This window comes from Nicotiana attenuata, unplaced genomic scaffold, assembly GCF_001879085.1.
Source record: "Nicotiana attenuata strain UT unplaced genomic scaffold, NIATTr2, whole genome shotgun sequence".
NCBI classification, from domain to species: Eukaryota; Viridiplantae; Streptophyta; class Magnoliopsida; order Solanales; family Solanaceae; genus Nicotiana; species Nicotiana attenuata.
Window position 1 is genome coordinate 492517 of NW_017670551.1, and position 14324 is coordinate 506840.

The following is a 14324-nucleotide window of genomic DNA, read 5'->3' on the forward strand; positions in this document are numbered from 1 at the left end:
CGATGTGTGACAACTTCATCAATCTCTCTATCCCCTGAATAATAGACCCAAGGTACTTAAAACTCCCTCTGCTAGGGATTACCTGCGAGTCCAGCCTCACCTCCCCTTCCCCTCTTTGATTCTCGCCACTGAACTTACACTCCAAGTATTCTGTCTTGGTCCCACTCAACTTGAAACATTTAGATTCTAGGGTCTGCCTCCATACCTCTAATTGCACGTTCACATGGTCTCGCATCTCGTCAATCAATACAATATCATCTGCAAATAGCATGCACCACGGCACCTCACCTTGGATGTGGCACGTCAGTACATCCATCACCAGAGCAAACAAAAAGGGGCCAATTGCCGACCCCTGATGCAACCCCATCATAACCGAAAAATGGTCCGAGTCCCCACCCACCATCCTCACTCGGGTCTTTACTCCATCATACATGTCCTTAATCAACATGACGTAGGCAACATGTACACCTCTAGCCTCCAAACATCTCCACAAAACCTCCCTCGAAACTTTATCGTACGCCTTTTCTAAGTCGATGAACACCATATGCAAGTCTTTCTTTCTCTCCCTACACTACTCCATCAATCTCCTAACAAGGTAGATGGCTTCTGTAGTCGAACGCCATAGCATAAACCCAAACTGGTTCTCGAAAATAGACACATTCCTCCTCACCCTTAGCTCTACCACTCTCTCCCAGACTTTCATAGTATGGCTAAGCAGCTTGATACCCCGATAGTTATTGCAATTTTGGATATCGCCCTTGTTCTTGTATACAGGAACCATCGTGCTCTACCTCCACTCTTCGAGCATCTTCTTTGTTCTAAAAATGACATTAAATAACCTAGTGAGCCACTCCAAGTCTGCCTTGCCCTCACTCTTCCAAAACTCCATCGGAATTTCATCCGGCCCGGTCGCTTTGCCCCCACTCATCTTACGCATAGCCCCCTCAACTTCATCAACTCTAATCTGCCTACAATACCCAAAGTCACAACAACTCTCGGAGAGTTCCAAACCACCCAGGACAATGCTCTTGTCCCCCTCATCGTTCAAGAGACTATGGAAGTAGGTTTGCCATCTCCGACGGATAAGCCCCTCATCCAACAAAACTCTACCTTCTTCATCCTTGATGCACTTTACTTGGTCCAAGTCCCGCGCCTTGGCTAACCTGAACAACCTCTTATCCCCACCTCGGCCCTCGAGTTCCTCATACAAACGACTAAAAGCTACAGTCTTGGCCGCCGTAACTGCTAAGTTTGCCTCTTTCTTAGCCAGCTTATAATGCTCCTTATTCGCCCTCTTCTCCTCCTCGTCTACACTTTTCACTAGCTTCAGATACGCTGCTTTCTTGGCGAGTCAAAAAATGCAACGATAGCTAAGAGAACTAGATAGCTAAAGCGAAATACTTGTAGCGAGTAAAGAACGATTTCACAATGTTTCAAATAAAATAGTACGAGTCTTCTGTACTCATGCTTGTCATCTGCTCGTGAATACCGTCCAGTCAAGTCTTTGTTCTTTTATTCTTAAATATGGGTGACTTATAACTTCACCACACTTCTTGGTGGTTAGCGTTAGGCTCTTCAACTTGCAATAACTTCTTTTCATGGTACTTACAATATCTTCTATTGCCTAATTCAAATTTCATCAGTTATTAGATTATTAGCTTAATCTATGTGCATAAAGCATACTCAAATATTTCCTATTATTAGATTTATCCTAATAGAATAACATTCAAATATAGCTACAATTTGAGAGGCTCGTTTGCCTATGAATCCATTTATATTTATATGCTACAAATCTTTAGACCAATCTGTATCCAATAATGTTAACCTTCCAAGTTAGAACAGACAAAGAATAATTGATCGTTAATTCTTTGTAAAATTAGTACATTTAAAGAATAAGGAAATTTGAAGACTTGTTCTTTCACAAAGAAGAACTCCAATGGAAACGTACACGAGTTAAATTATCAATAAATAACTTTGACAGAGCTATTCCTTAAATTGATGTTTTCCTTTTCAGGTTCTCTTTTCTTTTATTTGACTTATCATTGTGTGCTTAAGAGGACCACTTTCCCTTCTTTCCCCCTCTTTCTTTTTGCATATAGCACTAACGTACTGATTGTAAACAAATACAACTAACACGAAATACAAAAAAATAGAATTTCTTCATCGAGAGTCGAATTACGATCTCCGCTTAATAAGCAGACGCTCTAACCAACTGAGCAACAAAAGCTTGTTGCAAATCTCTTGTTTCAATTCAAAATAATTAATCTCTTGTTTTGTTAATGCTCAGATTTAGTAGAAGGAAGCCATAGATTGAAGAACCTTAATTTGGAAATGAGAATAGAGAGAGAAGCTCTAGAAAGATCTGTTTATTAAATGTGTTTTCGATACAAAATAAAATCCGTCTCTAGACTAATACACATTGACTAATATATACAATTTGGGTCGGGTACCTTAAATTACACTTGGGCCTAAATATATGTTGGGCCTGTTACTTAACCAGGCTGATTACAATTTTTAGCTCCAACACCCTCCCCCTCCCCCTTCCCCCCCTCCCCCCATCAAGCTGGAAGGGCTGGCCATTCCAAGCTTGGCAATGAACCCTTGTTGCTGCACACCAAAGATTTAGTAAAAATATCGGCAGGTTGAGCAGAAGTAGAAATAGAGTGAAGAGAAATAAGACCAGCAGCTAGTGTATTCCGGACAAAGTGACAATCCACCTCGATGCGCTTAGTATGCTCGTGAAAAACAGGATTCTTTGCAATGTGAACAACAGCCTGATTGTCACAATATACCTGGACTGGACAGAAATTATCAACACCAAGTTCACCCAACAAACGAATCAACCAAGTAATTTTAGCTACCAACATTCTGAGTGCTCTATACTCAGCCTCTGCAGAAGATAGTGCTATGGTGGGCTACTTCTTGGATTTCCAGGAGACATGACAACCACCAAGTAACAAGAGAAACCCAGAAACTGATCTTCTACTATCAGAACAACTGGCCCAATCAGAATCAGAGTATCCTTTCAAAGAAAAATCAGCAGCATTGTTCAAGAAGATCCCCAAATCAGAGTACCAGCCAAATATGTCAGGACATGATAACCAGCTTCTAAATGAGGCACTCTAGAGGCAGACATAAACTGACTGAGGTGCTGAACAGTGAATGAATATCAGGTCGAGCATGCTGCAAATAATTCAGCTTACCAACTAATTGTCTATAGATGGAAGGGTCAGGAAGTAAATCACCAGAGTCAGCTGACAGTTTAACATGAGGATCCAAGGGGTACACAACTGGACTAACTGAAGAACAGTTATATTCTTGGAGTAGGTCAGTAGTAAACTTATGCCGGCCAACCAAGAAACCATTAAGAATTCCAAGACCAAGAAAATAATGAATTTCCCCAAGATCCTTAATTTTAAATTGGGCATCAAGAAAGTGTTTGAGAGCAGTAATTTCAGACATTTCATCCCCATCTATTAATATATCATCCACATACACATCTACAATAATGAGATGATCCCCTGATAACTTCCTAAATAGAGAATTATCATTTAAACTAGGCTAAAAACCCTTAGACTGCAAAGCATTGGAAAATTTAGCATACCACTGCCTAGAGGCTTGTCTCAATCCATAGAGAGACTTATTTAGTTTACAAGCTAAAGAAGAAACATGAACACAATCAGAAGAGGTGACAGAAAGACCTTGAGGAATTTTCATGAACACTTCCCCATCTAAATCACCATGTAGAAAAGCATTATTCATATTAAGTTAGTAAACAACCCAGCCCCTCTTAGCAGCTACAGATAAAAGACATTTAACAGTAGTCATCTTAACTACAGGAGAAAAAACCTCATTAAAGTCTACACCCTCCTGTTGAGTATCCCCCCTAATTACTAGCATTGCTTTATACCTTTCAATAGACCCATCAGCCCTTTGTTTAATTTTGTACACCCATTTACAAGGTATGGTCTTTTTACCAACAGAAAGAGGGATTATGTCCCAAGTGTTGTTAGCTTCCAAGGCTTGAAATTCCTTAATCATAGCCTCTTGCCAAGCAAGTTGAGAGGCTGCTTGATGATATAACTTAGGTTCTTGCAAGCAAAAGCTTCAGAAGATACAAAAAGTACCCTAGAAGTAGAAGCAGTATTGCAAACATAATCACTAAGATATGCAAAAGGATGACAAGTTCTGGTTGATTTTCTGAGCACAGGAGGAAAAGGAGAGGAGGAAGGATCTGGAGAAGGTTGAAGAGGAGAAGAAGAAGGTGAATGACTGTTAGGAGATGGAACATGAAGATGTGAAGAGTCGGGAGTTGCATTAGTAGGATCAAGGGACATATGAGGAAAAGAAACAGTAGGAGAAACATAGGGAACAGAAGGTGGAAATAAGTGGAACTAGGAGCAGAATAAGGAAAAACATGTTCATAGAAGATGACATATCTGGAAAAGAAAATACTAAAGTTAGACAGAGTGAGCGACTTATATCCCTTCTTGCTGGGACTGTTAGGAGATGGAACATGAAGATGTGAAGAGTCGGGAGTTGCATTAGTGGGAACAGGGGACATATGAGGAAAAGAAACAGTAGGAGAAACATAGGGAACAGAAGGTGGAAATAAGTGGAACTCGGAGCAGAATAAGGAAAAACATGTTCATGGAAGATGACATCTCTGGAAAAGAAAATACTAAAGTTAGACAGAGTGAGCGACTTATATCCCTTCTTGCTGGGACTGTAACCAATGAAGATAGAAGGAATGGTTCTAGATTTAAATTTATCCCTATATGGCTTAGGCACAGCAGCAAAATAGAGACAACCAAAGGTCTTAAGGTGAGGTATACTAGGTTCAGTTCCATGGAGAAGCTCAAAAGGTGATTTGTTTTTCAGTAATGGAGAACGAAATCTATTGATAAGGTATGTGGCAGTCAGGATACACTCTCCCCAATATTTAACAGGTAGTTTAGATTGGAACAGGAGTGCTCTTGCAGTCTCAACAAGATGTTTATGCTTCCGTTCCACAACACCATTTTGTTGAGGTGTGTATGGGCAGGATGTTTGATGCAATATCCCATGGGCAGAAAAGAAAGATATGACTATGGAACTGGAGCCTAACTCAAAGGCATTATCATACCTAACCACTTGTACTAAAGAGTGGAACTGAGTTTGTACCATAAGAATGAAAGATTGCAGGATAGTAAAAGCATTTTCTTTAAAGGACAAAAGATGTGTCCAAGTTGCTCTAGAGTAATCATCCACAATAGTCATGAAATATTTAAAACCATTATATGTTTGAGTATGGTAAGGTCCCCAAAGGTCCACATGTATAAGTTGGAAAGGGGAACTGGAATGTATTTCACTTTCAGGGAAAGGTAGTCTCTGTTGCCTAGCCATAGGCATATAGGACACAAGAAAGACTATTTCTAAGGCAATTTAGCACATATGGAAAGAAATAGTTTTTATTTTACTAAAAGGTAAATGGCCAAGTCTAAGGGGCCATGAATGGTCAAAAGACAAAGCAGGGGAAGAAGCACAAACAGGAGACTCATCATCATTCACAGAATTAGAAGAAATAGGACAATGTAAAAGGCTACTGCTCTTATTCATATCATTGATGGAATTGGCAGTAATGGTATTTACAAATGAAGTATTGAAAACATAATTGTAACTAGAAATGAGTGTAGCAGGGTTGAGAACATAGAGCCCATTCTGAAGACTACCAAGTGCCACTGGCCTCTTCAGAGAAGGGCCTTGCAAAACACAAGCAACAGAAGAAAATAAGGCTAAACTATTTCTCTATTTCTATTATATAGAAGAGAGAAGAGGAGGTTGACCAAGGGTAAAAGTGCCATTTTACATTGTCATTTTATTGTTAAGCCATGACAATTTGAGAGTAAGGAAAAAGCTTTTACTTAGACAGTGTTGCCTTTTCCTTACTCTCAAATTGTCATGGCTTAATTTGTTTTGCTCTTGGCAATTTTTTTTCTTTTTAACTAATCGTTTGTTACTAAAAATTTTGTTTGTGGCACTTTAGTGCCCTTCCATATATGGTGCCTGCTATATTAATAAAAATTAATCTTGTTTTTACATTTATAAGGCCTCATCTTTTTTCTAATTGAGTTAATTTTCATCGACTATGGCACTGGATCCTCTTGATAAGAATCATTAACTGAAGCATTGAGAGCTTTCTTTACTCGTTTCATAGCTGATGTCTCGACATTCATGTACATTATGAACAAGGATATTAGAAATCCTCTGTTTTATCTTTTTGTTCTCTTTCACCTTATATTTTTGTGTATCTTGCGGCCTGGTACAGTTAAAGCCATTGCTTTGATGTGTTGTCTTTTCCCTTATTCTCTTGTTTTTACTGTGTTCTTTTGGGTAAACTACAGACTGCACTAAAAATTTGTTGACACAAATAATTCAGTTTTACTCTTGTGAATTTTGTTAATACAATCAATATGTTTATTTTAGAATTTTTCTTCTTAACACGTTATCTAATTTTACTTTAAGGTACAACATAAAAAAATTAATAATTTTTGATAGGATGATCAATGATAATAATTTAAAAACTTTTGCATATAAAAAATTAATGCATGATGCTCGTGAAACAAATTACTTGCTGCACTTATCCCTAATAAGAACATGACAAGTTCAATGTGTTTGGAAGGAACAAGTTGCTTTTACTGTTAATGAGTATAAAATGTTCTATCTATGTAAATAATTAAGTAATACAGCTAACTCAATCTTGTGGTATATCAAATAGAGTTTGTGGACAACCTGTTCGATCACTTTTAATTTTTGTCATCAATTAAATAGTCAAAGAAAAAAAGAGAAGTAAGAAAAGAAGATCCATGAATAATCATTAAGTTAAATGAAGCTGCATTAGACCGAGCTAAGGAAACAAGAATTTGTGAAAGATGAATTTAATATCTTTTTATTAAGACTCAAGGCAGCTGGTACTTTAATTAGTCCATGCTATGACATTCTTCAATATAGAGAAATCAGAAATTGATGTTCTATGGAGGGTTGGAGCACTCATATAATATTATAATCAACCAGGGCTGGAAGGTGACTGTCAATAAGCATGAGAAGGCTCGAAAACTTGCTCTGCAACATTAGCTAGAAGTAGTGCATTATCCGAAATCTTTTTTATATCTTTCCTCTTAAGTAGCATTAAAGTTTTTATATCTATTCAGCAATCTTGCTGCCCGCTGAACTAACTATTTCTTGTAGTTATATGACATCCAATTCTCTTAATAAAGAAAGTCTTTTTGAATTATTTCAGTAGGTTATTTTATTCTTCAAGAGCGAACTATCATGAAACTGATTCTTTCTTCTACTGTAACACATGCTTCGAAAGCTAAAGCTCTCAATCTTTCTTCTATTCGTGAGTGTTCCATTGCGAGATATCGCACCTATGTCATATGAATAAAAATACTTATAAAATATGTGCATGAGTTGAAATATCTTAGAGCTGACATCTTTTCACATTAGCAACTTTTTGTTGAAGGTTGGTACGTAGTAAATGGCAAATAATACATCTTGAAGTGCAATAAATGTGCATGCCGTTGTATCTTTAGCAAAATAACTTTAGGTTGTCTAGAAAGAGGGGGGGGGGGGGGGGTGGAATTTTAGGAAACAATCTGCAGAATCAATTAATGCATCTTCTTTAGGTAGCCTAGATAGTAGACTCTCGATTTAGCTCAGGGAGTTAGGACAGCAAGCGCCTAAGATATTATTCATCTTTACAAAATTATCATTAGGGTTATATTAGTTATGTTTCCTTTTGCTTTGTATTTGTTGCTATCGTTTTTCCAATATGACCATAACTTTGAAGTTATTGTACAGAAGATATTTGATTCTTATCATTTTTTTATATTGTCAAAGATTTAAATTCAATTTTATTCACATAATAAACAGAGATATCTAAGTTGAAGCGTTGGGCCCGTGCTCAGCACGGGCATCACCTTATCTAGTATTTGTAGAATTAATTGAGCAAGAGAAATCAGGTTATATAGAAAGGAAGGAACTAGAAGCACATTAGTCAGGGAAATTTCAGGAGTTAGTGTTAGAGTGCCAGTGCATGTCACTTTCACTTTGTATCCATTAGGCAAAGTAACCAGGTAAGGAAAAATAAGAGGTTTAACATCAAATAAGAAGGAAGAGTGTGGTGTCATGTGATTAGTTGCACCTGAATCGATAATCCAAGGACTATTCTGTATCTTAGAAAAATTACAAGAAAGAAACCTAGAACTATTGAAAGTAGGGTTACCTATCAAACCTTCAAAATTGGCAGAACCAGCAGTGATTTCCTGAGGACCGGTTTGTATTTTGGATTGTTGCAGAAGATTCATTAAGTGATCAAATTGTTCCTTAGTAATGCTTGTACCTCCAGAGTCTGAAGACACTTACTTAACATCACCACCGCCAACTTCAGGCTAACCTTGAGATTGTGTATCAGAAACTTGAGCAAAAGCTACAGCTCTTTTGAATTTAGCTGAGAATCCAGGTGGAAAGCCATTGAGCTTGAAACATTTTTCAATTGAGTGTCCAGGCTTTTTACTATATCTACATACCAAATTATTTCTCTTACCTGTGTCAAAATTAACTCTCTGATTATAAGGTTTCTGTATGCCAGTGGAGAATGCCCCAGAATTAGAATTGAAAGAAGGAATAGCAGCTTGTACTGTGGACCGGCTCTCATCATTCACAAGCATGGTGTAGTGTAAGGCCCCGTAAAATTTTCACTCAAAAACCCAAAATCTCGTAGTGGCAAGTTAGGAATATGTGTTAGAAATTTGTTCGGACCCTTTGGATTGATCTTCGCATTAGAAAGTTGAGGAATAATGTTTTTTAGAAAAGCGCGTTTCTGCGGTCCATTATGCGGTCGCATAATAGCTATGCAGACAGCATAGTCGCCGCAGAGTAAGGCAGTATGTTGGTTAGTTTTGAAGTCAACTATGCGGCCAATTATGCAATCGCATAATCAATATGCGGGCCGCATAGTCATCGCATAGCCTCCTTGGATTTTTGTATAGGGCAGTTCTACGGTGCATTATGCGACCGCAGAACAGGTATGCGGACCGCATATTGGTCGCATACGCGGGCAGTGTATCCAGGTCTTGAGGGCCACTTTTGCGGTCCCTTTTGCGGGCCGCATATCAGTTATGCGGTCGCATATGCGACCGTAGATTGAGTCGGGGCTCCCATTTTCTAAATTTTAAAACCCGACCCCATTCCGTTAAAATCACCCCATTAGACCCTTTTGAGCTAATTTCTACTAGATTTAGAGTGAGAGCAAGAGTTCTAGAGGGATAAAGTGATCCCCACCAAGCCTCTACTCAATCCTTGCCCAAATCCTTGAAGATTATCAAGTACAGTTACTAGGCCTTCATCCTAAGAGGTAAGAACTTGTGCTCTAACCTTTGATTTTGAAATTCCTACTAAATTAAGTAATTAACAAATGGGTTCATGGGTATAAGGGTTGATTGTCTTGCATGCATGTATGATAAAAGGGTATGGGGAGATTGTGAGCTAAGAATGTAACAAAATAGGGTGTAGGATGATAGAATTTTTCACAAAAAACCTTAAAATTCATAATGCACACTTAGTGCTTGAGAGTATGCTCAAGTGAGCTAGAATCTTGATTATCTCTCTAATTTTTGGATCAACTTGTAATTCTCATAAATAGATCGAGGTGGCTAAGAGTTTCGGAATTATTGTAAGAATTTAAGAAAAAGCTTCATTGAGGTATGTATGGCTAAAACCCTCTCTTCTTAGAAATTGAGCTCCGTTGGTGTCTATGCAAATGTTGTAAGACTAAAATTTGATTGATGTATTGATTGTTATTTCACATGAATTGGTTTTGCAATTATATATACGTGAAAGATGTGCCTCAATGTGTTCAATGTACTATTCTTGATAATTTAAAGATGTGCGAAGAATATGAACCATGTGTTGAACTGCCTAGACTTCAAGTCAAGATTAAAACTGAGACTGTCATGCCAACTATGTGAAATCTTATCTATGCTTACAACTTGAATTGCTCTTGTATGTGCCTATTATCCTAAATTGCAAGGTTAACATTGAAAGTGGAAATGATGTGAAATATGGCCTAGTGCCAAGTATGATGTGATAATTGTGGCCCCAAGTGCCTACGAATTGATATATGTGGAATAAAGATTGAGATGAGATGATTAATGAAAAAGGAACAACGTCTTGGTAAGACGGCCTAGCCGATCGGGCTCTGATCGGACGCCATGACGCACACATGGTGGTATTGTGCTGATATTGAATCCGGAAAGTGAGAATGAGATTGTGATTGAGATACATGTCTCAAATAAGGCAACCTAGCCAATCGGGTCGTGATCGGACTCCGCACAAGAAAGCGGTGGTATTATGAATGATGATGAATAGTATTAAATGCCCCAACCTAAAGCTATGGAAATTATGTGAAAGTTATATGATCCTTTTATTTGATGATGTGGTGATCGTATAAAGCTTTTGATTGATCCTTGTGGTTTCCTTGTTCTTGTATCATAGTTCTTTCTAATGAGATGGTGTTTAGTTATACATACTAGTACTATTCCATGGTACTAATGTCCCTTTTACCGGGGGCGCTACATCTTTGAATAGATGTAAGTGGCTCCACAGCAGACAGTGCCAATTGTAGATAGCGGAGCATCCTCCACTCAGCAATCTTGGTGAGCCTCTTTTCTTCCAGGGGTGATGCAGTATGTATTTTGTTATAGATTTACACTTTTGAGGTATAGCCGGGGCCTTGTTGCCGGCATTATCATAATTGTCTTTTGTATCTTTAGAGACTCCGTAGGCGTTTGTGTGGGTTATGTACGGGTTTTGGATGGGTCAATGAGCTGTGTTGTAATTCTAAACTCTAGTTCTTCTAAACTGTAACTATATGAAATCTTGGAAACTTAACTATGGTTTAAGGTTTGTGATATAAAATGAACTAACAATGTTGCATGTACGATGTTTCCTATTGTCTAAATAAACGAAAGCATGGTTTCTTAATCGTATTAAGTTGGGTAGAAAGTGTTCAAAAGGATTGCTCAGTTGGGTTCACTCGATTGAGCGCCGGACGCGCCTCCCGAGGTTGGGGCGTGACATGTAGACACTGTCCACATCAGGTAGGGGCTTCATCAAGAGAATACTGCGTCTAATTGTGGAGTAGGACTCATTGAGGCCCATCAAAAACTGATGAACCTTTTGATCTTCATCCAATTTCTGAAACTTCTCCTTGCAGCCACAAACACAATCAGGAGAAGAGATAACAAATGAGAGTTCATCCCATAACTTTTTGATCCTATTGAAATAGGAGGAGATACTGGATGTTCCTTGAGAAACGGATGAGATTTCCTTTCTAATCTGATATATTTTGATACCACTGGCCTGCCCAAACCTCTTTTCAATTTCATTCCACAACCTTTCAGCAGATTCTGTGTACATGACGGTTTCCCTAATCTCTCGATCCAAACTATTAAGTATCCAAGAGACTACCATATCGTTACATCTGGTCCAAGGCTCAAATAGAGGGGAATTAGGGCTAGGTTTCAGAATTGTACCTTTAATCATCCCTAATTTGCTCTTACAAGATAAACCTAGTAACATGCCCCTTCGTCAGCTCCCATAACCAGTACCATCAAATGTGCTAGAAACCAACACCGTACCAGGTGAGTCAGACGACAAAAGATATAAAGGTGAAGAGGAATGTAGAGTAGTGTCATCACTACTAACAGTACTGTCAACAGGAGTCGAGGTTGAACCCATAGTAATTCACTTAAGGTTTCAGCAAGGAAAAAAAATTATACCCACACTCAATTGAATCGGTTCAAAAAAATGACAGTAAGGGAACAATACTGATGAATTCTTCAAAAAATTCTTGAAGCAAATATGAGAAATCAGAATACCGTAAGCAGCAAAGAAGAAATTGATCGAAGACTTGTCATTCAAATCGAAACCCTTGCGATGAGTTAATCCATCGGAGAACAACCAAATCCTTACGCAGCTACCGTGAAACCAACAGATTAGCTCCGATGAATCCTTGTAGTGGCTCTGATACCATGTTAATGCTCAGCTTTAGCAGTTGGAAGCCATAGATTGAAGAATCCTAATTTGGAAACAAGAGTAGAGAGAGAAGCTCTAGAAAGATTGGTTTATTGAATGTGTTTTCGATACAAAATAAAATCCGTCTCTAGACTAATACATATTGACTTATATATACAATTTGGGCCGGGTACCTTAAATTACACTTGGGCCTGAATATAAGTTGGGCCTGCTACTTAACCAGGCTGATTACAATTTTCAGCTCCAACATGTTTTAGTGCTAAATATAATTTTGCTATTAAATTTGAATATACCTTGAATAGTAACTTTATGAAAGTATAGCTATGAATAGTAAATACAGTGTATATATTTGCTTCGTCGCGTAATTTTAATTAATGGTTTTCATTAACTATTTAGAAAGGAAACCTTAGAGTAAAGGTAAAGTTATCTCCGTGTGAACTTTATATGTTGAGTTCGAGACATATAACACTTCTTGGGGTGTGACTCTTCCCTAAATCCTACGTAATTGAATACAAAATGCTTTATGCACCCAGGTACTATTTTTCATTAATGGTTTCACCAACCATTTATTGAATGACAAACCTGTCATTCCAAATAGCATCCATGAATGAATGCGATCAATACAGTAATTCAGTGATTCACGAAAAGAAAAAGATATAAAAAATTAGACAAGCTAACCTCGACGATAAGAAAATTTGATCTTATCCAAAACTAGTTGTTTTAAGAGTTACAATAAAAAATTTACCTTCGCCCGACGATTACGTTAAACCAATAATCACATTCTTTTATATCACATCATCAATAAATATAGACAAGTATTTTCCTCTACAATTTCCATCCCCCACCCCAACCCCCCACGTCAACTTTTTCCTCTCTCTTTCCTCCACTTGCTCTCTTTTCCTAGTTCCTCACACGGTTTGTCTTTACATCACTAAATCCAAAAACAAACAAAAAACACAACTTGACACATCTTGCTTTCTTCTCTCCTTTCTTCTTTCTCTTTTATTTCTCACACACCATAGATATATTCTTCTGAATACTAAGCTACCATTAATTACGAGTTCTATATATATCATTCTTCTGAATAGCAAGATATCATTACGAGCTCAATATATACGGCGTAATTATGGCTACTCTTCAATCAGATCAACACAAACAGCTAAAGGAAATATTCACGCGATTTGATCTTGATCGTGATGGCAGCCTCACTCAGCTAGAGTTAGCCGCTCTCCTCCGTTCACTAGGCCTCAAACCCACAGGAGATCAAATCCACATATTGTTAGCCAACATGGACAACAATGGCAACGGATTCATTGAATTCGACGAACTCGTAAATGCCATATTGCCTGACATGAACGCTGAAATCTTGATAAATCAAGAACAACTCATGGAGGTTTTCCGATCGTTCGATCGTGACGGTAACGGCTACATCACGGCGGCTGAGCTGGCTGGATCAATGGCTAAAATGGGACGTCCGTTAACGTACAAAGAGTTGTCTGATATGATGCAAGAAGCTGATACGAATGGGGATGGTGTTATTAGTTTCAACGAGTTTGCTAATATTATGGGAAGATCTGCAGCTGACGTTCTTGGTTTAACTGTCTCCTAATTAAATGGTGGTTTATTTAATTACCGGTATATTAGAGCGGTTTTCCGGTATGTTAATTATAATGTGGCTTTTTTGGTCATTTTCATCTGACATGGTATCACTAATTAACGTTAAAAGTTGTTGGTTGATCCGTTTGTAGAAGGTGATTTTGATAGTTTTAGACTCGGTCCAATTGATGACCTTTGTGGTGTGTTATTGTATTTTCTGCATTCATTTTTTCTTTGCGTCTTCTTCTTACTTTCTTTTAGGAGGTCAGATTATTGGACCCATTATGTGTAATGACCAAGGTTTGTAGACAAGAATTTGACAATATCAAAGTATTTAGAGGTTATGCATGGGAGCCTCATCAATTAATGTATATGATTAAAAAAGATACTCAAAATTTATCTTTTTAACTTTTGTCATTATTTTTATATACATGGGTTTGTTTATATGGGTGAAAGGGTCTTCTTATTAATTTAACAGGTACTGGTTGTATTTAATTTTTCCATTGATTTTTTCCTCGCATCTTCCTCTTATTTTTTATTTTTCTTGTTTCTTTTAGCTTTTGTGTATTAGAGAAGGATAATAACACTTATTTTGTCATTGGTCTTTATGGGCATATGCATGAAAAGTAAGAGAGTGTTTTAATTTCTTT

At 37.7% G+C, this 14324-nt stretch overlaps 1 protein-coding gene across 1 annotated transcript; it reads left to right on the forward strand.

Moving 5' to 3' along the window:
- Positions 1–12897: 12897 nt before the first annotated feature.
- LOC109240862 (probable calcium-binding protein CML15) lies at positions 12898–14082 on the forward strand. Its single transcript, XM_019407545.1, has one exon. The coding sequence runs from the start codon at positions 13205–13207 to the stop codon at positions 13685–13687; it is 483 nt and encodes a 160-aa protein (XP_019263090.1). The 5' UTR covers positions 12898–13204; the 3' UTR covers positions 13688–14082.
- Positions 14083–14324: the final 242 nt, after the last annotated feature.